The sequence below is a fragment of the Pseudorasbora parva genome, chromosome 14 (genome assembly GCF_024679245.1).
Source record: "Pseudorasbora parva isolate DD20220531a chromosome 14, ASM2467924v1, whole genome shotgun sequence".
Lineage (NCBI taxonomy): Eukaryota > Metazoa > Chordata > Actinopteri > Cypriniformes > Gobionidae > Pseudorasbora > Pseudorasbora parva.
This window is the reverse complement of record NC_090185.1, coordinates 18190479-18215915: the sequence shown is the minus strand read 5'-3', so window position 1 is coordinate 18215915 and position 25437 is coordinate 18190479. Positions and strand designations below refer to the sequence as shown.

The 25437-nt window shown below is 38.0% G+C and overlaps 1 protein-coding gene across 1 annotated transcript in view; it reads left to right on the top strand.

Moving 5' to 3' along the window:
• The window catches only part of cntnap5b (contactin associated protein family member 5b), an 86754-nt gene that overhangs the window by 4733 nt on the left and 56584 nt on the right, over positions 1–25437 (top strand). The window contains exons 2-4 of the mRNA XM_067415734.1: positions 13647–13757; positions 17367–17560; positions 20357–20504. Of these exons, the coding sequence (XP_067271835.1) occupies positions 13647–13757; positions 17367–17560; positions 20357–20504 (453 nt within the window). The remainder of the gene's footprint in view (positions 1–13646; positions 13758–17366; positions 17561–20356; positions 20505–25437) is intronic.

The window sequence follows — 25437 nt, the reverse complement described above, 5'->3', positions numbered from 1 at the left end:
AGACTGTCTGCTTAATACCACTTTATTTTGATGCTCCCTCAACAGACATTTTACTGACAATAAGTAACTTTGTAAGTATGTGTCAACTTATTCTACACTGTAAAAAAATATTAAAGAAATAAGTTACCTACACTGTAAAAAAATATTTAGAAAAAAAGTTACCTGGTTGCCTTAACATTTTGAGTTCATTGAAATTAAAATTTTGAGTTGATACAATGAAAATTTTTTGAGATTTGACAACTTTTATTAAAATATTATTAAAAGATTTTGTTAGCATATTGGGTAATTGTGTGTGTTTTATTTCTGATGACACAGTGAAACATGCCAAATAGTGCTATTTTCATGATTTATCCATTTTTTTTATGTGGTTCAGATACAAAAATATTTTGAGTTTCTATTTATTGAACAAATTTACTTCATTGCATCAACTCAAATGTTTAAGTTCAATAAACTCAAAATTTTAAGGCAACCAGGTTACTTACTTTTTTAAGTTAAACCAACAAAAACCAACATTTTTTTTTACAGTGTAGTTGCCTTAAAATTTTGAGTTTATTGAAATTAAAAATTTGAGTTAATGAGATTGAAAATGTTTGAGAATTGACAACCTTTATTCATATATTAAACGATTTTGTAAGCATATTGGGTAATTGTGTTTTTACCGTATATGTGATGGCGCAGTGAAACATGCCAAATTGTGCTATTTTCATGTTTTATCACATTTTTTATGTGGTTCAGATACAATAATATTTGGAGTTTCTATTTATTAAACCAATTTCCTTCATTGTATCAACTCAAATTTTTAATTTCAATAAACTCAAAATTTTAAGGCAACCAGGTTACTTACCTTTTTAAGTTAAACCAACAATATTTTTTTACAGTGTACTAACCCTAACCTAATAATCTGGTACTTTGAATAATAATAATAGTGACTTTGTAGAATGTATAAAGTGGACTAAATAAAGTCTTCTTAGTAGAGTTTTTTTAACTAATTAATTTAGCTATGCTAAGTAAACAGTAAAAAAAAAAGATTTTGTAGACTAAGCTTAATTTACTTTATTCATTTAATTTCCCCGGTTTATTTGAACTGAAGCAGTTCTCTTTACTTTTGAGAGTAAGTCAAACTCAAAAAAAGCCCATTCAAAAACATAACAAAATACAAGTTGAGATTTTTTTTAACAGTATATGCAACATGTTTTATTCTTTACAGTGCATCATTTTTAAGGGGTTTGGGACTCTTTGAAGGACAAATTCACTTAGAAATGCATTGAATGTGTTTAGTTGGTATTAATTATGATAAAGAATGAAAACTAGCTGGTTTCACGGACAGACAGGGCATTTCTTCTGGCCTTGTAACTCTTAAACGTCTCTCTCCCCTTGTCTAGGAAAGAAAACCGCAGCGCTTGCACTGTACAGTAGATCATTGTCTAACTCAATAATTGCCTCGATCTTGTCAGCACATGTGTCAGCTGTAATTTCGGCCCCAAACAAGAGGTGGATCCATAGCTGTTGTGAAAGCCTGACCTTAGAAGTTAAAGACAAACACCCCCCAACCCACCTACAAACTCTCAAATGGCCTTTATCCCGCGTACCTCTGTCTGATTTTCACTGCCGGTGAGTGTTTATCACGACAGCGCCATTGGGTATTTTAAGATGTTTTATAAATGCCAGAAAATCTATTCTGAAAGATGCGTGGGTTGAAAAAAAAAAAGCCTGAAAATGAAAAGAAGATGAAGGAAAAAAAGCAAAATATTTTTAGCCGGTCTGTGAGATACGGGGAACGTCTTGGTTTTTAATAAGCAGCAAATTCCATAGGAAATTCCGAACCAGTAATCAAAAGATAAGTAATCAAGTTTGAATTCCTCTTCAGGGGCCCCCAAAGGTTTGGTGCAGTACATGAAAACTGCTGGTACAAGTAAAATAACAAGATATACAGTACATACAGCTTTGATTTCCAATGGTACAAACCCCATATTGACAAACCGCTGCTTTAAAATGTTGCAAAAATTCTGTTTCCGTAATACCAGATTATCGGCATCAAGGCATATTCCAGGAGTAACATCCTTTCCAGGAACCGCCCACCATCATCCACTAATGCATATTGCATACAAAAATGCAAATTCTGTCTGAAATGGCTATCTCGGTTACACAATCTAAAACTTAAATGTGATTAGTTGACGCAGTGTGACTTCCTGGAGTTCACAAATCACATTATTCGCCAATCATCCATTCGCACGATTTTGCATGTAAAATTGTGCGTGAACGTTTTTAAGTTCACGTTTTTGTATTTTAAATTCACAGTTTACAAAACGTAAAAAAAAAACTTTTGAAACAATATTGGATGGACGTTTTGTAGGAGAATGCTTCATGTACGTAACTTGTACGCAATTTAAATTGAAATCTGATTGGTGGTCGCAGTGTGATTTTATTTTTTTAAGTACGTTAAGCTTCATTCATTTGTCCGTTTGCATTAATTTGCATGTTAAATTGTGTGTAAATGTTTTTATGAATGTTTATATTTAAAAAATTGCAATTTACAGAACTTGAAAAAAATTGAAAATGTACACAATTTTCTGATAGATATTTTGCAAGAAGGTTTTGTGTGTAGCTTTGTGTGTTTCTACAAGAAATGAATATGTAGCTTGTATACAATCTTAAAATGAAATCTGATTAGTTGGCACAGTGTGACTTCTTGAAGTAGGCAAAATTCTGGTCAGAATAGGATTCATTTTCTTATTGTCAGTTTGTACAAATTTGCATGTAAAAATGTTTGTGAATGCGTTTTTGAACATTGTACATAAAAAATTGTGCAGTTTACAAAACTTAAAAATATATATTTTTAAAAAGGACACAATTTCCGATGGATATTTTACTGGAGAAAGTTTTATGCGCAAATAAATGCATAACTTACGCAACTTATCGTGAATGATTCCCAAAGTTTCTACACATTTTTCTCTTGTCGTTTTGTTTCTTTATAATCGTTCATTAAGGTTAAAATTAAAAATACAATTAATTTCTTCCATGCCAAGCCATACCTTATTGTTCCGAATATTTTTTTTTCTCTTAAAAAATACGTCTGAAAAAACAGGTTCGTCTTATATTCATGGTCTAGACTTTTCATGTCAATAATACATCCGCAACAATAGGTGGCACCAAATACGGTGTTAGAAGATCGCGAACGTAAAAAAAAACGCTAACAGTCAAAGAAAAGTTTACCGTCTAGGAGCCACGTGACTGTTTTGCGTGCCTCGCTGACGGGGCCAAACTTCTCCGGTACGTGATTTAAAAATGTAAGGGGGTTCCCAGATTTCATATTTTTATGGTATGCCAACAAGTGTTTGTTATATTCAGAACAATATGGTATTAATCAACGCTGTAAATAAAATAAAAAAAGATTTTTCAAAGTTGTAAATGAACAATAGATTATGGAACTACTTGTTACAAAAAAAATATTATTTCAGTTTTTTTACTTTAAAATGTTTTTGAAAAATGGTGTTTTAAATTGACTATTTCTAAGCAAACCCTACGCTTATTTTTCCAGTGTACTTTGGATAATCTATTTCATATAAAGTTTAGGGCACACACAAAACAAAATGGGCTCTGATTGGTTGCTTTACATGTCAATCAAATGGTATTTCCTGTCTAAGTGGGCGGTTCTAAGTCTAGAGTTTATGCCAGTAGAAAAAAAAAAGTTGCCTTTGTTGTGTCTTGGAAAATACTTTAAAACCTTGGATAAGTACAAAGACACAAACTCATGCAAAGAACAATCTTCCCAGGTTTATCAATTGCATCGAGCCGCTTTCTGACAAAACGCGTACCGCCACCAGGACCCCCCAGCTGTCACCCCTTAGAGAACCGTGCGAAGTTGACTGACAGATCTAATCCATTATCCATCAACGTAAAAGCCGGTAATAACAAACCTGAACTCAGCTGATGTTCACTGCCGACAGTACCTAGAAAAACACACTGCTTTAATGTATCTTCCCTTAATGAGATGCTTTTCAGTCTGTGTTAGTGGGCGTTTAGTCAGCCGAACATATGCTCTGCAACTTCGTAAATATCATCCAAAGCACAACAAACTCTTAACAAGCTGCTAATGGCATTTCGCAAATATCCCAGAAAGTTCTGCCGGCATCCCACACTCTTTGTGGTGCAGAGCCGGAGATGCTCCCCACTGTGATCAGTGTCAAGAAAAGGTTTTATAAACTCATCTCCGTAACTTTGATGGCGTCCCGGGTCACGGCTGTGTATTGCTGTTTACTAGTCAATGGCCAATCGGAGGTATGGATGAGCTTTTTCCAAGTCGGCAGTGTTAACCAAAGGGGAGAAACAACAACAATGAAAAACACTGAGCTATATCTGGCCACACACGTACTAAGCAGTTTCAGCTGTTAAAATATTAACGCTTAAATCTTGTCGTACTTCCAGATCCTTGTTTAAACTTGTCCGTTACATTATTCTAATGTCAAGGGCATTGGAGTTGCTTTAAAATGTTCGTTTTAGGTTACACTTTATGTCATGGTGTCCTTGTTACAGTGTCATTATATTTTTAAGTATGGAGTAATATTAATTAAATACAGTGTTTGGTTTGGGGTTAGTTGCATTTAGTTATGAATAATTTATAGTTATTACCCTAGTAGCTACACGTAACGTAAAAATGACACTAAAATAAAAGTTACAGAAAAAAATTCACATGTAATATAGTACTCTTTATAGCATTTTAAAATGAGTATTGTACAACATTCATTGTTAAAAAGTAAATAAATATTTAAATAAATATAAGTAAATAAATATTTAAATAAATATAAGTAAATAAATATTTAAATAAATATAAGTAAATAAATATTTTTTAATTAAAATGAGTGTTGTATATTATGTATATAAGCATATTTGTTGTTATTATTACTATCATTATTACTATGAAATATATATAAACACACACACACACACACACACACACACACACACACACACACACACACACACACACACACACACACACACGTTTGTTTTTGTGACATATGGGGACATTCCATAGATGTAATGGTTTTTATACTGTACAAACCGTATTTTCTATCCCCCTACACTGCCCCTACCCCTAAACCTACCCATCACAGGAAACATTCTGCATTTTTACTTTTTCAAAAAAAAACTCCCATATGATTTATAAGCCTTTTGAAAAGTGGGGACATGGCCAATGTCCTCATATTTCACCCTCTCCTTGTAATACCTGTGTCATACCTATGTCATTACACACATTTGTGTCCTCATATGTCATAAAAACATGCCCCCCCCCACCACCACACACACACACACACACACACACAATATATGTCAAACATTGTATACAATGTGTATAGATAGATTGCAATTTAATTTGTATGTATGTATAACAATAATATTTTGCTATTATGTTTATTATTATATAGCATTTATATTTTCTTAATAAAATGATCAAGAACCTGAACCAAGAACCTTTTTTTTTTTTACCTCCCATTGAAATCTCATCCCAGGGACAAAAATTTAAAATATGTGATGAATTTCGCAAAAATCATTTATGCAGCTAAGAAGTACTGCTATTATAACTCTGTTCTGTAAAAACTGAGTGTGGAAGTTATTTTGATCATTCCCACAGTGCAGATCATCCACCTGAAGGACAGAGTTAGTATATTATATCATTATCTGTGTTTTACTATAGTTACTATCTTGAGGGAACATTGTGTCAGTTATGTTGCAACTTCAATTAGTTGATATTGTGTTTTGTGTAAAGAAGAAAAGTTCAAATCAGTTTGAAACATGCTTGGGGTTCTTGTTCTTGAAACTCAAAAAGAGCTATTTAGCCGAACGTTCAGGCTGCTCTTCAACAAAATGACATGCCGGTGCAAAGTATAAAGCTCCAAAAGGCATAATAAAAGTGGCTCATTCGTATGACTCAGACACACAGCAAGTTGTTATTCAGGGAAAGTGTTGCTTTTTCTTGCAATGCCAGAAGTGTCAATCAATGCATGCACATGCTCTCAGCATAAACTGCATTCAAACGCCTCTAAATGTAGCCAAATCAATCAAGATCTGATTCAATTCCCAGCATAAACTCTTAAAAACAGTGTACGTGTGATGATTGGAATTGCCATTATTTACTCAGAAATTACATATAGATCGGCATACGGGTTTAGAACAACATGGGTGTGCCTAAATAATGACTCCATTGAGATTTAATGTTTAAAATATTCCAATATTCCATTCGTATTCCATGATTTAATGGACTCATCTTGCTATCGAATGCTCAGTTAAATGGCTGTCGGTAAATTACCCGGGCTTTGTTGCGCTCTTCTCGTTGTGTTCCACCTGCCGAGGTGAGCGTGGAGTGTCACAATGGAAGTGAAGAGTCTGTCTGTGTCGCTGTCAGGTTTAAATAATAGCCGCTCTTTCATTTTCCACTATTACATCAGCCCTCGCTGCCATGGGCAACCGCTAGTAAAATCAGGTCAGCGCTAAATGCCAAGCTTGAAGAGGGGGGCAGAAATGTGGCCCGAGTCATTTTAATTACCCAAAATGCTGCGCGATAAGGTGCAGAGGTCTGCGGTGGTGCTGTAAATGGGACATGTCTGAATTTTATAAATGGCTTTGTAAATAATTGTATCATTTTATTTATTTAAGTGTTTTGTAATTATTATCACTATTAGTGTTTTCTCCTTTTGGATGACCCGAGGGAGGGAGGGAGGGAGGGAGGGAAGGAAGGAAGGAAGGAAGGAAGGAAGGAAGGAAGGAAGGAAGGAAGGAAGGAAGGAAGGAAGGAAGGAAGGAAGGAAGGAAGGAAGGAAGGAAGGAAGGAAGGAAGGAAGGAAGGAAGGAAGGAAGGAAGGAAGGAAGGAAGGAAGGAAGGAAGGAAGGAAGGAAGGAAGGTATTATATAATAATGACACATTTTATCTTCAAAATAATGATAGTTTTAGATATAATAATGTATATATATATATTTATATAAACATTAAATAAAAAAACTAAACATAAATGCAGCATAAATGTGTGTCTAGTTTCAATGGCCATAGTGACTTTAGGACAATCACAAATGGCACAAACAGACAGAATCCTCTTGTTGCCTAATCTTCACAGATGTTGGTCTTGGTTTAATCTTTATATGCAAGATTAAACTCCTCTCACGAGGCTCAGGAATGAACCGGCAATTCTTAAACTACTTAAACGTGTTGAGAATGGGTAATTCAGCATCAGATAGCAAGAAGAGGGCTATTAGAATGATCATTTTACAGACTATTTTTCACTGGATAGGGGGTTTGAGCTGGCTATAAGGTGCTTTGGAGTTGTTCATAGGTTCATCAAATCAGTAGCTTGGGTTTTGGATTGTTTCAAAGATAGACTAGAGTCACAAAATACACTGGTTTTGTTGTAAAAGAAAAAACTAACTCTTTGTTTTTGTCAAAGACTAGATCCGGGTCGGATTCAGAAGGATGCTAAAAACATAAATGGAGTCGTTCAAGTCCATAAACACCCCCAAAAGCTGGACCTATAGCTCATCCCGGGTCGACATTAAACATTAGGCAGTAACATTAGGCAGTTTTATATGCTGTTTAATGTTGACGATTGCATTATTTTATATATGCTTACATATGCTATCGCTAGTTTTTGCTTCTTCGCCTGTGTTTTGATCAGGAGATTCAGTACTCTTTCAGAAGATGTGTAATAGCACCCCCAAGCGTATAACAGTGAAAACATGGAAAGCCGGAAATTTCCGACAATGGCAGGGAAGAGTGGTCTCATAAAGTACGTGAATTTCCGACAATGGCAGGGAAGCGTGGTCTCAAAGTACGTGAATTTCCGTCAATGGCAGGGAAGCTTGGTCTCATAAAGTACGTGAATTTCCGACAATGGCAAGGAAGCGTGGTCTCGTAAAGTACGGAAATTTCCGACAATGACGGGGAGATAGTTAAAGGAACAAGTCACTTTAAAAAAGAGTCTAATTTCTCCCCTATAGTTAAACAGTTGAGTTTTACCGTTTTCGAATCCATTCAGCTGATCTCCAGGTCTGGCGGTGGCACTTTCAGTTTTAGTATAGCTTAGCATAGATAATTGAATCTGATTAGACCATTAACATCTCGTTTAAATATGACCAAAAACGTTGAATATTTTTCCTATTTAAAACTTGCCTCTTCTGTAGTTACATTGTGTACTAAGACTGACGGAAAATGAAAAGTTGTGATTTATTAGGCCGATATGTCTAGGAACTACACTCTCATTCCTGCGTAATAATCAAGAAACTTTGCTGCCATACCATGGATGCAGCAGGTGCATTGATATTACACACAGCGCCTGAAAATAGTCCCTAGCATGCTCCCTTTGTGAGACAAGTATAGCAGGTTGTCACGTTGGTTATGTTGACGGACGTTAGCCTATTTTCAGGCACTGTGTAATTCAATTGCGCCTGCTGCACCCATGGTACGGCAGAAAAGTTTCTTGATTATTACGCAGGAATGAGAGTATAATTCCTAGCCATATCGGTCTAGAAAATCACAACTTTTTAGTTTCCGTCAGTCTTAGTACATGATGTAACTACAGAGGAGTGGAGTTTTAAATATGAAAAATATCAAAACTCTTTGGTAATTTTTTTGAGCGAGATGCTAACGGTCTAATCAGATTCAATCATCTATGCTAAGCTATGCTAAAAGCACTACTGCCAGACTCGGAGATCGGCTGAATGGATTGAAAAATGATCAAACTCAACTGTTTAACTCTAGGGGAGTTGGAAAATGAGCCTATTTTCCAAAAAGTGGCATGTTCCTTTAAGAGTCTGCTGCTAAAAAGTCAAATTACACTTTTTGTAAAGTCTCAAAACACTGTGCAATGGTCTTCTTTTGAATGCTGAAGACTTAAGCTTACTAACTAGTGTTTGAATACAAGTTTTGGTAAAGAAAAAAGAAAAAGAAGAAATCTTTAATCCACAGAGGACGGATTGTGTTCTGTGTACAAAGAAATCTGGGACACTCCGAGAGCGTGCAAACTCTCCAACAGGATTTAAATGAGTGTTTCACACTTTCTACAGGATGTAGGTGTCCATTCACAGATGTCCAGGCATTCTGCATTTTCGGTTGCACTTCTAACCACTCTATACCCCCTCTCCTTTTTTATGCCTCCGCTGGAAAAGTTTATTGGAGGCACCGGACTCAATTCAACGTGGGAAAAGCTTCTTTAAAACTGCATTAGAAATCACATGTTCTGTCACAGCCCAGATGCACTGGGACATCCAGGGATTCCATTAAAGGTGCGGACTCTTAAAAGCACAGCTGGGGTCAGGGAAAAATGGACTGTCGTGCTGGGTTTGCACCGGGCTGCTTTTACGTCTAATAAAGCGTATGAATACTGCACAGTGCAGCTCTCTGCTATTTCTTGGATTCTTGCCTCTGTTAATAGCCTCATACGTGTTTGTCCAAACAGCCTTTGCTTAAAAGCTTTTGGGTCTTAACTGGAAGAATGTAGAGAACCGAGTTTGTGATGTCTAAAGGAGGTTTTCTCTGATTCTGAGAGCTTGCCTCTGTCTGTGAACCGTTTCTAAACAACAACCACGTCTTTCTTACAATGCTAATGTTTTACACCGTTCGACTGTCTAGCAAGCAAAGTGGCGAATTAGGCGACCTATCCTCAAGCTAATACCAGTGCTGCTGAGTTGTTTTCCTCCCATAAACATTAATTTCGCAGCCTGCATATGTCAGTAGAACTGGCAGTGCTGACTAGGAGAATTTCCAAGGTAAACATAAAAATTTAATCTCCCCCACCCTTCCAACCATGTCTTCGCATTCATGCCGCGCATCCGTCTGATCCCGGTAGAAACAATTACGCGCAGTGTGTTTGTCAAATATAGGAAAAACAATGTTTTTTACAGTTCAACAAGCAGCCCTGGGTGTGTGCTAAAACCCTTGGCTTCCGTTCTTGTCATGAATTGCAATTTTTAAAAAAGTGAGCAATGCTCTTGATTCGTTAAACAGTTTTATTAATTACATGCATACACGAGTACACTTCATTTACACTAATTACTAAGCTAAACTAAGATTAATATTAGCATGATTAGCCAATTATGTATGCAGCAATCAGGTCATTGTATTTGATTAGAATAAATTATTTTTGGCATTCTGATGATTGGCATGAATTCAGTCAAAATAGGCATGATTTTTATTTATTTTTTTACGGTAGATTTTCTTTCCTTGATTAACTGATTGTAGACATGGGGGATAAAAAACACTCCCCATTCATTTCTCAAACGTTTCAAAGATTATGGAGAGCCTATAATTTTAGATTAAATTGTATATATCTTGCCCCTACTTCCAAGATAAAGATCTTCTAGGAAAGAAAAAAAACACATTGATCCATGACTGAGGGCACCTCTCTTTAAGTCAAATGAGCTATGAGCTATGCAACATCTCGGCAGTATAGTTTTAACATTTTGGAAATATTTGAAGGATAAAGAAATCTGTGCTATAAAGCTGCTCAATTTTTGGCCTTCAAGAGTATTCCGCAAGAACTCATTTGGAGCCATGGCTGAGCAGTTGGCATACAAGACGCATTGAATTATGCTCAAATGAGAGATACAGTATTGGTTCCAACCTTGCCCATGTGGTGTCTTGATTGATCATGAATAAATTGTAGAAAAAGAGTGCATGCAACCCAAGTTGAGTACAGGATACTGTGCACATGTTTGAAACTTCACTATCACAAAACCATCGTCTTTGTAACGCACAATTCTGTTTGGAACGAATGGTTCCACAGCATTTTATGACAGTCTCCAGGTATCCACCAATTTCATCCAACAAATCTAATGGTTTTTAATTTCGACCTCTTCAACTCAATGATGAACCTTAAAAGGTTGAAACATTGCAGTGTTTGGATAACATTTTAGGAGTTAGCACACTTACTCGAGTTTGCAAAAGTGAATCAATTGGCTTGAAATGGTATTATGCATTGCAAGAATGTTGTAAAAGTAGTAGTTGAAGGGTCAACAGGTACTTGGTCATGCAACCAAAAGATGCTGCAGCTCTAACATAGACAACTTTAAAAGTTTTGTTTACAGAAAATGTTTTCTTCTGACATCAGTTGCTTACCCTCATGTCTCATGTCAAAACACTTAAGACTTTTGTTCATTTTCAGAGCACAAATGAAGATCTTTTTGATGAAATCTGAGAGATTTGCGCCTCTCAATTGGGAGATACACAACTACCACTTTGATGCTTCGAAAATATTGTAAAACGAATCTCTTATCTCTCATGAATCCATATGATTTGTGCTGTTTAGTCCAAATTTTCTGAAGAGACTCGATCGCTTTATATTTGATTTTAGATTGAATTTAGGCTTCTATTCACATATAAACATTCATCGACTCTCACATCAGTTGTGGTAAACGGAAACTCAAGCATGTTCGCTTGATGTGCGAGAACCATTGAGATTCATTCTTGTGGGTTATGCATCACGGTTGAGCTTCCACAAGAAGCAATGAGGTTCATTCTCGTGTTATTCAGCACGTCTGAGCCGCCACAAGAACCAATACGTTTAATTATTGTGTTTCACTGCACGTTTTAAGCTTCCGCAAGAACCAATGAGGTTCATTCTCGTGTGTTATGTAGCGCATTTGAACACCTGCAAGAGGCTTGTTCTTGCACGTCAAATAGCATCGATCGAGCTTCTGTTTATGTTCGCCGATCAGTTTATATGTGAATAAAAGCCCGAATTCAATCTGTTCGATTAGTGATCATTTGATCATTGAGATCAAGTCTCTTCAGAAAATTTGGACTAAACTGCTTTTCGATTCGTATTATGATCAGTTCGTGAACTTTTTGAATCGTCAAAGTGCTAGTTGCATAGCTGCCTGGATGGACAAAAGGTCTTAGAGTTCATCAAAAAGATCTTAATTTGTGCTCCAGAGCAAAAGTAGAAAAAAGACCAGAGTAGAAAAATGTGAAAATGTGTGGTTGTTACTATACAAAGGGATTTTTATTGGATGTCTATAAACTTATTTATTATTAGTGTAACCGATTATTTGCAGGTTTGTCTGGTAATATTAACTCTTTCCTCGCCAGCATTTTTCTGCTTTAGCCTTTTCAAACATTCAATCACACCGGTGTGATTAGAATGATCAGTAGGTGAAAGTGTGAAAGGGTTAAAAAACAAACAAAAAAAACATTTATTCTAGCTTAATGCAATCTTCTTTTTTATCAACACTTGATGAATGTAGTGACGTTTCATTAAAAAAGCATAATTTTGACCAATAAACTGAGAAAATCTTTTTGTTAAAGACTAGATTAAGATCAAAATCAGATTCACAAAAGTTTTGCGTGAATACTTCAAAGTTTGCTTCAACATTGACCAGAGTAGGATCCAGTCGTGTTTTCGAAATTTTCCACCCCCTCAAAAGGATCATGCATTTTCTTGTCCATCAAACGCTCCATCAGAGCGTCTCAAGCACCCACAAACATCTCAAGGAATGAACCTTCTGGTTTATGGTTGTGCTGTATCGATTCCCATCTCTTGTACGATGAGAGGATCAGGTGTTAGGCAGCCACTAGGTCAATCTCACTTCCCTTCTGCTCAAGGAAAAATCTAATCTGCTCTCTTTCCGCTGGTGGACCCAATGCTACCGATATCCTCCACCTTACCGTCACCGCAAGGAGAAGAGAAAGCCCCTGTCAGTCATTCCTATCATTCATATTTATGAGTTTCAGAAACATCCCTTGCTCAATTTGCTCACTTTACACACTTGCAGTGGAAAAGATAGAGAGATAGCTAGCAAGAGAGACTCCCTGTTGAAAAATGCATCATGGGGCGGGTTTTTAAATTGCTTCGTCTGCATCGGAGGTTGCTTGTTTATTGGGGATTTTTCTCAAGCTAAATATACCATTGAGTCTGAAAAAGATGTTTCTTTCTGACTTGTTTGCTCGGGTATCTTTGCCTCTCAAAGCCATTGAAAGAGAGGAGACGGGGACCACATCTATCTACCGGGCTCTCTCCTTCCTGCGACCTTACCCGTAAACTCACTATTTCATGTCTTTCCATCTCTTTATCTCTCTCTTTCTCCCTCTCATCTTCCGGCCTCACCTTTTGCCCAGTCTGGAATACATTTGCAATTCTGTGAGTGATGCTATTTGATGTTAGGCTCATTCAGGAAGCGTTTGAAAGGTTAATTAGCTGAGAAATCGGTGCGGCTTTCTCAAACATTGAAATGAGAGCCGTCGTCAGATTTCTCACTCTCTCTCTCTCCTTTCTGCACGTTCTTTCTCGTCATTATCTTGCTCCGCACGTTGACCTGGGGAACGGATGCTGAAAGTCGCTTTTTAGACTGGATGGATGAAGTTTACCCCTGCGAGTACTGCAGACTGCTTTCTTCTGGTCCATTAACTTGTATCTTTAGCCAAGGTTGAGGGTGTTAACAATCACGCCCACTAGTTTTGCAACAAGCCGTTTTACAGTATGTCCGTAGGGTGATGTATTTATGAGAGAAACTGAATATACAATGGGGAAAATAATGAAGGACAGGACTTGATCCGTTAACCATTGGGAGCTTATGAAAAATGGGCATCCCATACCAAAATGGAGTCATTCACAAACCATGAATGTCAAATCTGATGTGTTAATCGGTGTTTCCTGCTGTTCTAGATCACTGCAATGGGCCACTGGTCTCTGCTCTTCCTCCCACGTCATTCCAGAGCTCCTCATCCTTCTCCAACAGTCAGTCCCCATATTTTGCCAAGCTCAACAGAAGAGATGGTGAGTAATCTCACTATAAAAATGTGAAAATGTGGGGTTGTATACAAAGGTATTTCTATTGGATGTCTATAAACTTATTTTCATTAGCGTAACCCATTATTTTCAGGTTTGTCTGGTAATATTAACTGTTTCCTCGCCAACATTTTTCTGCTTTAGCCTTTTAACACATTCAATCACACCGGTGTGATTAGGATGATCAGTATATTTTATAATATTTTAAATTCACATGTGAAAGGGTTAAAAAAACAACAAAACATTTTTTCTAGCTTAATGTAATCTTTTTTATCAACACTTGATGAATGTCATTAAATTTCATAAAAAAGCATAATTTTGAGCAAAAAGCTGAAAAATATATTTTTCAAAATATAAAAGATCAGATTCAAAATGATGATTAAAACTTAGAGTATTTCATTCGATAACATTAGACAGTTTTGATTTATATGTTGGGTATATAGGCACTAGATTAAGATCAGATTCAAAATGATGATTAAAACTTAGAGTATTTTGTTCGGTAGTATTAAACAGTTTTGATATATATGCCGTTTAATGTTGATAATTTTACATATGCATTTGCTTACATATGCTATCACTTGTTTCTGCTTATTTTTTGCCTGTGATTTGATCAGAAGATTCAGAACTCTGTCAGAAGATAGTGACCCCTATCATATAATAGTAAAAGCACAGAAAGCCGTACATTTCTGTCAATGGTGGGGAAAGATTTAAATTATATAAAATGGGAAGTTTTAATTGTCGTAGACTGTTTTATACAAGATTATATTACATTAGTTTTATCATTTGTTGAACACATTACAATTATTATGACAGTACTACATCACATGTATGTTTAGATTAACATATATAAAGCATGCACTGATTGATTATTGTGTTTTGCCTGCTGGATGTGCATGCTTTTTACCTTAATAGCGAAGTATTTACATGGTGCTCTAAGGTATTTCAAAGAACACTTTTTGCATGTCAGACCATGTAACGATATTTTGCAGGCTAATGCTGGAGTCCGCTCAGTAGTCCATTGCATTCAGAATATGAAACTCTGTCATTTGATATGCCATATACAGCAGGGATACATATCCAGCATGATTTGTGGCCGAGTATTAGCAAGTCTTTTAGAGCTGATTCGATTGTAATTCAGTTTACTTACGGGTCAAAAGCCGACCAAACAGTGAATTACTGCCTGACAGCGACAGGGACCCCCATGTGACACCCACCTCTGTGGCTTGGTGTGGTGTTGTTATAGAGTAGTTCCTTTTGCTAAGACTAGCGCTGGGTTTGCTGTATATTTGCTCAGCCCAATAGATGCCGTGCCAATGTAGGTTAGATTTACTGAGCTAATTAATGCGAACAGACAGGTTTAAAAGAAGCATTCTTGGCAGGCTTGTCTGAAGTTGAGCCTTGGCTGACTGCTAAATGCTTCAAATACCTTTTCTGCCTTTAATTAAAAGTTTATCTTTTGTTAATGAAGGAATGTTTTATAATTAACTACAGTGTTGAGAAACTATCCAAAAGAAGCAAAGCTACTAATGTAGCAATTTTCACTAGCCTGGCAGTAGCTGTCATTTTATCAGTAGCATGCTATTTTTTTTAAATATATATATAGCATTTTGTTAATGAGCTGTGTTGCGTATGAGTGAGCTGATATAAAAATAAAACATGCTATTCTAGGTTTTTTTTCTCTCAAGACGTGCGTGAATTTGGAATCATTTTAGCGAATCATTTAGAATGTTGGGTTTCTTTAATGAGTCGCTTCATTAAAGGTGTGATCACATTACACTTTGCATTTCATTTACTTCAGGGGCATAATTTTCTCTCGCATATATTCATGGAGGGGTTTGAAATTATTCAGCAATCATAAACTCTTCTGTAAACACACCCTTTAGCAGTTGACATGAGCCAGCATAGGTTTCAAACAGTTTGGGGAAAAGTAACTTTGAAAAGTATGCATTACAATATTGTGTTACTCTCTTAAAGTAACTAATTGCGTTATCTGGGGTTGTGTGTGTGTGTGTGTGAGTGTGTGTATATATATACAATACATATTTAGAATTTATTGTATATATATATATATATATATATACACACACACACACACACACACACACACACACACACACACACACACACACACGCCCAGCTAACGCAATTAGCTACTTTAAGAGAGTAACACAATATTGTAATGCATTACTTTTCAAAGTTACTTTTCCCCAAACTATTTGAAATGTATGTATATATATATATTTAGACAAAATAAATATTTAGTTTAAAGCAGCACTAGGTAACTATTCAACCTTCATAATATATTTTCAAGACTCTTGTGATGGTACATCGACTTACAATAGGTTGAATGACACGTCTGCCATAGCTTGACGGGGTCTGTATCGTTTTTAATCATATTTTTAAACTTCGGGTTTCGGGTAGTAACCCGAGAAAAAAAGAACTACAAAATTCGACTGCTTTACGGCATATACGTCACTTCCACCAACACCCACACTTCCTTAAATTCAGGCGTGCGAGCCCAACTTTGTTCGTCGGATAATATAGTCATGTCCGAAGCAGCAGAGACAAATAAGAAAGAAAAGGTTTTGTTGGAGGAAAGCAATAAGAGGAAACGAGAAAGTGATGTGATTAAAGACAGGACGAGGATCAACATTGGACCAGCGTTTGCTCGTCGGCGTGAGCTGAAGGAGGCGTGCCCGACCGATGCTGTCATGCTTGTTAGGGTGATTACCTACCACTCAAACATTGAACTGAAGTATCATATAGATTCTGTAAAACGGTAACCAACAGACTACTATAATGACGCTGCCTTTTAAACGTGAGCATCGCAATTATTTGGCATTTGAAAAAAAATTTATAATAATTTTTAAAATAAGAAATTATATTCATATGACATGCTGAAACATATGCCACTGACTGTACCTGGGATGAAGACATTTCACACGCGCCGCCAGAAGAACACCTGCATGTGAACTCCTGCTGTTAGTGCTGCACCAACCTGTGGGGCCGCTTTTATGAAGTTATTTGGCCCGCCCCGCACCACTATATATATATTTTTACAACCCGCCCCGCACCCGCGACCATTAAATAGACATACAGGGTCCGCGGTTATGAGATGACCCGCGCATCACTAGTTCAGGGCTATCAGGGCTGTCATGTCAACAAATGCACGCGCGATGGCATCCCCTGTTGTAGGATGACAGAGTTTGCGACAGTAGTTGAGGACATTATTTTTTCCCAACTGTAGGGGGACCCCGAGAGCAAAAGTTACCCAGTGCTGCTTTAAGATATAGTCACGTTTACCATTGTTCGGCGAAGTTTGTGGGCGAAATCCATTAATTTCGCAATCCAGAAATTCACGTGAGGGCGAAAGATTTCTCCACAGAGATTTTGCAACAGCTTCAAGTTGGTCCTGTGAATTTCAAGCAACCGAAAGCTACATTTCGCAAACATTTGATGTGACCACCATAGCAGCACAAAAATTACACTTTTTTAAACTTTCAACACCGGTTGACTGCTTACATTTTTTTGCATAGCATCTTTTTTGGGGTTGTACCTGGGCTTAGATACATTTCAACACTTCTGTGTTTGTGTTAGGAGGTGGCGGCTGGGCTCCAGAACGAACAGACAGGCTACGATGGCTAGAGGTGGACCTGCGAGAGAGGGTCGAGGTCACAGCTGTGGCGACCCAGGGTCGTTTCGGGAGCCCTGATTGGGTTACGAGTTACATGTTGCTGTACAGTGACACAGGAAGAGCTTGGAAGCAGTTCAGACAAGAGGACAACATGGGGGTGAGTTATCCAAGTACTCTTATAAATAATCCAGACTTTTATTATATTTATAATGCATTAGTACTTCAGTCAGGGCAATAAGTACTGTAAAAGCTTTCCGGGTAATGTGGATCAGGGGGGCTTTTATGACCGGAATAAAATGCATGCACACACCATAATCATTAAGCATCTGTATCTTTAACTAAATCATTATAATTTACTAGGATAAATTAACACATCCTCAAATGCACTGCTGGCACACACTTCCCATTGAAAACCAGCCACCCATGCAGTGTTAAATTTTTAATTACCACCTTGAATTTCACTTAATCGCCCAAACTAATATTAAATGCACCACCTGTATTGAGTGACATGACTTTATATCCTTGTCAAAACTTATTTCATGGTCTCCTGACCTCACCAGTCACTGGCAGTGCAGCTAAAATCCTTGTCTTCCCAACTTGAATTACGTTTTCTTTTTTTGTTGTTGATAGTTTTATTTTGACAACTTTGGAATCGATCGGCGCGGCCCTTGCGCCACTGGAGACAGCGGCTGCATTGCCTCCACACTTACAGGCAAACAAATGGGCTTCACCCTCCTCTTCTGAATCAATAGTAGTCATTTCAAAGCTCCATCATTCCCCGGCGTTCTTATTTAGCGCCGGCTCAAAGAGAGCTGGGGCGAAACATTACTGAGATCTTACCTGCCATCTCCGTCGTCTCTCATTACGAAAGCTTGGATTCCTGCTAATGTAATCATTGGAGCTAAACAAACAGAGAGCAGGATGAGGAGGAGGCGGTGTATATATTTTCTGTGGCTAACTCATCTCGTTTCAACTTTTTTTCATTTTTATTAAAACATTTTTTTTGGGGGGGGGGGGGGGGGGGGGGGTGATGGTTTAATGTTCGGTTCTTTTATCTTCCACCCAGCAGGAAGGGAAAAAAAAGGTGCTGATTAGTTTGAGAACTGAGTTTAATGGAAGTCTTTGAAGGTGTGAAGCATTTTAATGAGTGGAAGATTAAAAGACGTGGAACATTTTTAAAGTGCGGTAGGTGCCTCCTGGTTGTGCCATTTGTCTGGAAGGCGCTACAGCTGGAGGTGGGACCGCCAGCTATTCTAAAACTGGAGGTTTAGATTAGCATTGGCGCTTTGAGTGCAGCTTAAAGAAACTAACGCTGCCAGAGGCTCCCCGCTAACTTTTTGTGTTAGTTTTTTAAATCTTAGGTAAATGCTGCTTGGCAAAAGTTCAGCTCTATGTATTGATAATTAGCTCTCTGACTTTAGAAGAGTTTCTTTAAGGTAAACCCATATGCTAATTGAGGCTAAAAAAAAAATGTTAGCATTCCCAGTTATCGACTTTCGCATGACACTAGGATGGCTACCTTCACTAGCAGCTATCAGGGCTGATGTGTTCAGAACAGAATGATGAAGTTACGACATCTACTAGTACATGCTAACTAGCAAAAAACTAGCCAGAGTTGAATGCTAACATTGGACAATGCTAGCAATTGGGCCTCAGTCACTGAATAAATGGCAACATACATTCAGTGTTTCATAAAGATTTTTAAGCAATTTCTGGAGATGGCAGTAATGGGGAGGGGGTGGGGGGTAGGTGTGTGTGTGGGGCGGACTTGGAGTTAAGCTTTTCTCGGAGAAAAGAACAAAGAACGGGACTGAAGTCATTCTTAAAAAGGGAAGATGTGTTCGGAGTTTTGCCGACCGGATACGGCGAATGTTTAATCTATCAACAAGCTCTGTTTCACCTTCGTTGCTCTGGTTGGTTGTAGCGTTATCCTATCGGAGTTTGAAAGACAACCGTTTATCCCGCCCCTCGGATTGAGCACTGTCTATGGTGAGTTTCCAGACCAAACATCTTGATGTGGGTCTGGCTTGTCAGGCTAGCCTAGAAATCTAGACGCACCCTAGCGGCAGCAAATTTAATTTGCCCGCAAGTGTTGTCTAGGAACTCTCAATACACGTCTGAGCTGTATTCCTCAGAATCTGGACGGGCCAATCACATCGTGTATAGAGTCAGCGGGCGGGGGCCATAATGACGACGGTCGAGTTGCGTTTCCGTGCTTCTAGTAAACACAGAAACTGGCGAACGGCGGCGGTCTTTCGAATCAGCTTTGACCGCAATCCTGGAAGACTTGGAGTTAAGCTTTTCTCTCGAAAGACCGCTGCCGTTCGCCAGTTTCTGTGTTTACTAGAAGCACGCGAACGCAACTCGGCCGTCGTCATTATGGCCCCGCCCACCGACTCTATACACGATGTGATTGGCCCGGCAAGAGGAAAACAGCTCAGAAGGTTATTGAGAGTTGCTAGACGACACTCGCGGGCAGATTAGATTTGCTGCCGCTAGTGTGCGTCTAGATTTCTAGGCTAGAAGCGTTCCATATTGATCCATAATGCCGGAAGTGAGAGATTGTAAGTTTTGAATGCTTACATCTAGCTTATAGATAATAGTAAGATTAAACTATTCATACTAAAACTTCTAAAAAAAAATTCATAGGGACTTCAGAAGAGTATATGTGAGTCAAACATACATGCTCATTGTGATTAATGCACTCTAGCAATATAAAACTTTGTCATTATTGCACAACAGAATTAGTTTCTGTTTAATTCAACATTATATTAACAGTTAGATCTTGAATCTTGGATAAGTTTCTGTCATGCAAATATGTGTGTATATACAGTGTGTATATATAGTGTGTGTATACAATATATATATATATATATATATATATATATATATATATATATATATATATATAATATTTATTTATTTATTTATTTATTTATTTATTTACCTGCAGACTTTCCCAGGAAACACAAATTCCGATGGGGTTGTTCACCACAAGCTCTCACACTCCATAAGGACACGGTTTCTTCGTTTTTTGCCGGTGGACTGGAGTCCCGGGGGATGGATGGGCCTCAGAGTGGAGGTCTATGGCTGTGCATACAGTGAGTAGTGAATGTACATTTGGTGTATAATTGGTATTTTATAATTGGTATTTTATAATTGGTATCAACCCCCCCCCCCCCCCCCCCCCCTATTTTTTATACAAACGATTGCAAGCTTCCGTTCAGTCCCTGCCTGTCATTTTTATTTTGAAAATCTGTTTCACTCAGCTGTATGTCACAATACAGAATAGTTTCCAAATTTAACATTCTTAAGGACTATTCACAACAAGACAATTATATGGTGATGATATTCAGTGCCTTGAATATTTTAATTTGAATACTGGCAGTTAATGTGTCCGTTTAGACCGTCATTCGCAAGCTGTCAATGAACAGATTTTTTTATTTACAGAATGGTCTGAACAGACAAAATACATGTGAAAGATCAAATTTTAATGCCAAACATTCATGTTGCAAAAAGGCCTTTATGATGCCACACAGAATTATAGGAAATTAGGGTTTGTCATACAATTCAACATTTTATAACCCAGCTAAAGGAGTTTTAAATGCAAACTTACAATTAAAAATTAGCTTAGCTTACTAGCAATTGGCTTTTCCATGTCTGCAATGATTGTTATTTAATTGCCACGCTCCTAACTTGAGGAAAAACCTGAGTTCCCTGACTGAAAATTCTGATATTATACTGTTGATATACAGTTGAAAGTTAGCCAAGTTGGCTAAACTGGCACATTTACATAAATGTTTATTAAGTTTTAAATGCAAACTTACAATTAAAACTTAGCTAAGCTTACTAGCAATTAGCTTTTCCATGTCTGCAATGATTTTTATTTAATTGTCACGCTCCCAACTTGAGGAAAAACCTGAGTTCCCGACTGACAATTCTGATATTATACTGTTGATATACAGTTGAAAGTTAGCCAAGTTGGCTAAACTGGCACATTTACATAAAAGTTTATTAATGTGCACTGTCCCTGTAATTCTAAACTAAAAAACGTTTGCACGCTTTGTACACGCAAATGTACTGATATGGCCTGAAGGAAGAAAGGACGAAAAAGCAAGCAAGCTGTGGTTTCAAAAGTTCAACTAGTCTGTTTTTAGCATTAGCTAGATCACTGTAACGCTGTTTTACTGCAGTCAGGTTGAGTTGGTTTAGACTTGCCTTCCCTGGGTATCAAAGTGCAGAGTAACAATCAATCGGTTACCTCAAGGGTAGCCAGCACAACACGTCTTGCGCTTGAAATATTTATAACGCAGCCTTGCTAGTGCTCGTTTCCTCTCCCTTTTCCCCCTTCCTCTCACTCCCTCATTGTTCCTTTCTCTCAGTCTCTCCTCAGGTGCTTTGTATTTGCAGTCTGCGCACTGGCTGCACCGATTGTCAATTCAAAGCTTGACTCGGCGCCCTATCACCGCCATGTTTATTTTCTAAACGTTAATTTTGTGAGATAGGGCAGAATGTGACACCGCTGGGGGGGACTCGGTTTACCGCCTTGATCAAACATGATAAGTGGGTGCTGACCACACAGTATTTCAGTAATAGGGTTTGATAACAGAGACGCTAGTGGCTTCTCAAAGTCAGGCGGCTGGCAGGTTAGCGCTAGCATTAGCGGCGGTGGCACACTTGCATTCCAAAGGAGCCGTGAATGAATCAGGCAGTGAATTAGTGCTCGGTAATTACGTTTATAATTAGCCCAGCGCTAGTAGGCGCTGAACATACAATGGCTTCACATGATGGTGCTCAATGTTAGTACAAAGGGCATATGAACAGGGCTGGAAAGAGTACTGGACAAAGTAAAAGTACCATTATCTTCTAAAACATCCAGTGGGAGTGGAGTAAAAAGAGCCTGTCTAAAAACTACTTGAGTAAGAGTAAAAGAGTAGCTTATTTAAAAGTGTTCATGAGTAGTAAGCTGTGGATTCTACCTCCATGATAATAAACACTGCATTTTAAAAATGGAGAAAACACAGTACATACTGTACATTCATACTGTTTGTCAAAAAGAATGAAGAATAAATATATGCCTTCCTAATTTTTCGATATTTTTCAAATACATCACTTATCAATGATCATATACACTCACCTAAAGGATTATTAGGAACACAGGCATTGATTCAACAAGGTGCTGAAAGCATTCTTTAGAAATGTTGGCCCATATTGATAGGATAGCATCTTGCAGTTGATGGAGATTTGTGGGATGCACATCCAGGGCACGAAGCCCCCGTTCCACCACATCCCAAAGATGCTCTATTGGGTTGAGATTTGGTGACTGTGGGGGCCATTTTAGTACAGTGAACTCATTGTCATGTTCAAGAAATAAATTTGAAATGATTCAAGCTTTGTGACATGGTGCATTATCCTGTTGGAAATAGCCATCAGAGGATGGGTACATGGTGGTTATAAAGGAATGGACATGGTCAGAAACAATGCTCAGGTAGGCCATGGCATTTAAACGATATGCCCAATTGCCACTAAGTGGCCTAAAGTGTGCCAAGAAAACATCCCCCACACCATTACACCACCACCACCAGCCTGCACAGTGGTAACAAAACATGATGGATCCATGTTCTCATTTTGTTTACGCCAAATTCTGACTCTACCAGCTGAATGTCTCAACAGAAAACGAGACTCATCAGACCAGGCAACATTTTTCCAGTCTTCAATTGTCCAATTTTGGTGAACTTGTGCAAATTGTAGCCTCTTTTTCATATTTGTAGTGGAGATGAGTGGTACCTGTTGGGGTCATCTGCTGTTGTAGCCCATCCGCCTCAATGTTGTGCATGCTGTGGCTTTACGAATGCTTTGCTCCATACCTTGGTTGTAATGAGTGGTTATTTCAGTCAAAGTTGCTCTTCTATCAGCTTGAATCAGTCGGCCCATTCTCCTCTGACCTCTAGCATCAACAAGGCATTTTTGCCCACAGGACTGCCGCATTCTGGATTTTTTTCTCTTTTCACACCATTCTTTGTAAACCCTAGAAATGGTTGTGCGTGCAAATCCCAGTAACTGAGCAGATTGTGAAATACTCAGACCGGCCCGTCTGGCACCAACAACCATGCCACGCTCAAAATTGCTAAATCACCTTTCTTTCCCATTCTGACATTCAGTTTGGAGTTTAGGAGATTGTCTTGACCAGGACCATGCCATGACCAATGCTAACATTGTATAAATCCCAACAGCCCATTAACAAGGGGTTAACTGAAGTTTCCTAGGAACCCTAAAATCCACAAAAGTAATGCTTTGAATACATAATTATTTTTAACTTACATTTTAATGAATAGTATTTTCATTAGAAAATCCTTTCAAATAAAATAATGGTATCTTAATACCTATTATTTGGCCTGTATAATGATTAAAAAAGTTTTCTTTCAGATGAATCTCTTTAACACGACTCTTTGATATGCTTTGTCTGTTATTATCCATGTCATTATTTAACTTAAATGCGCAATTAACCCACATAATTGCATAGAATATTTAATTATGAACAAACAAAACGAAACAAAAAGTGGTTATAAACAAGCTGTAGTTTTATCACATCAAATCAAAGAGATATGTTAAAATGTAATGGGTCATCATTAAAGGGATAGTTCAGCCAAGAAGGAATATTACCCCATGATTTACTCACCCTCAGGCCATCCTAAATGTAAATGACATTCTTCATTCAGACGAATACAATCAGAGTTTTTTTTTTTTTTTTTTTAAGTCCTGGCTCTTTTTTATAGTATTATAATGGTAGTGAATGGCAGGCCAAAATTTGAATCCCAAAAAAGTGCATCCATCCATTAGAAAAGTGCTCCACACAGTTCCGGGGGTTAATAAAGGCCTTCTGAAGCGAATCGATGGGGTTTTGTAAGAAAAATATCCATATTATATACATAATAATGTAAAATATTTTGCTTCTGGCGGACCACCTTCCGTATTCAACTTAAGAAAAAAGTGCAACTTCCGCGATGATGACATCTGAAGCTGCGTAAGCATTTTGAACTGCGAGAGACGCTACACTTTCTTTGGAAGTTGAATATGGAAGATGGTCTCCAGAAAGCTAGATATTTTACTTTATAGCGTGTCGATTTGCTTCAGATTTGCCCTTATTAATGCCCTGGAGCTGTGTGCAGCACTTTTATAATGGTTGGATGCACTTTTTTGGTATTCAAATTTTGGCCTGCCATTCGCTGCCATTATAATGCTTGGATAAGTCAAGATACTTTGTAGTATAACTAGAAAGAAGAATGTCTTATACACCTAGTATGACTACACTTTCACAGCACGTCACATCAAGAGTCAACGAGCTGCCGACGCACGCGAAGGAGAGACGCGGCAATGCCGATCGTGTCGCGCGTCTCTCTATATGTTCAAGTAAATAAATGGTAGAGAGAATTCCCCGCATTATGAACAGGTCACTTGGCGTCAAACGCGGGGCGAAGTGAATTAAAACATGTCTGAGACTTCAAGAGAAAAAGAGCTGTCTCAGGGAAAGCACGCGTTCAGGACAGTGCCTGGTCTCCCTCCGTTCATATTTCTCTTCTGGAGAATAAGCCGGACATCCTCAGCGGTGCGTTGGCCTTATTCATGCACTCCCGGATGCTCCTGAAGTCAATTAGTTTTAAATCTGTCAAGCGCCTCTGCTGCTAACTGCAATTTAAGGCCGCGGCTTCGTGGTATAAACTGTTTATGTGTGTGTGTGGGTCTGATATGGGGAGTGTGTAGCAAGAGTTCTACGCTTTCTAAGTGTGTGTGTGTGCGTGTCCCTGTTCAGTCATTAATTCACAATGGAGCACTGCTGTGTTGATGCCACCAAGAGACCAACAGATAAAGTGAGGTCTAATTTTGACTTTGCATGTGTGTCTTTAAGCAGTAAGTAGGCCCACACAGAATATGCTCAATTTTCCTACAATTTAAGTTCTAAGGGGAATATAGTTTGTGGAATACAGTCACGCTCAGAAGTTTACACGGCCCTTGCAGAATCTGCAAAATTATAAC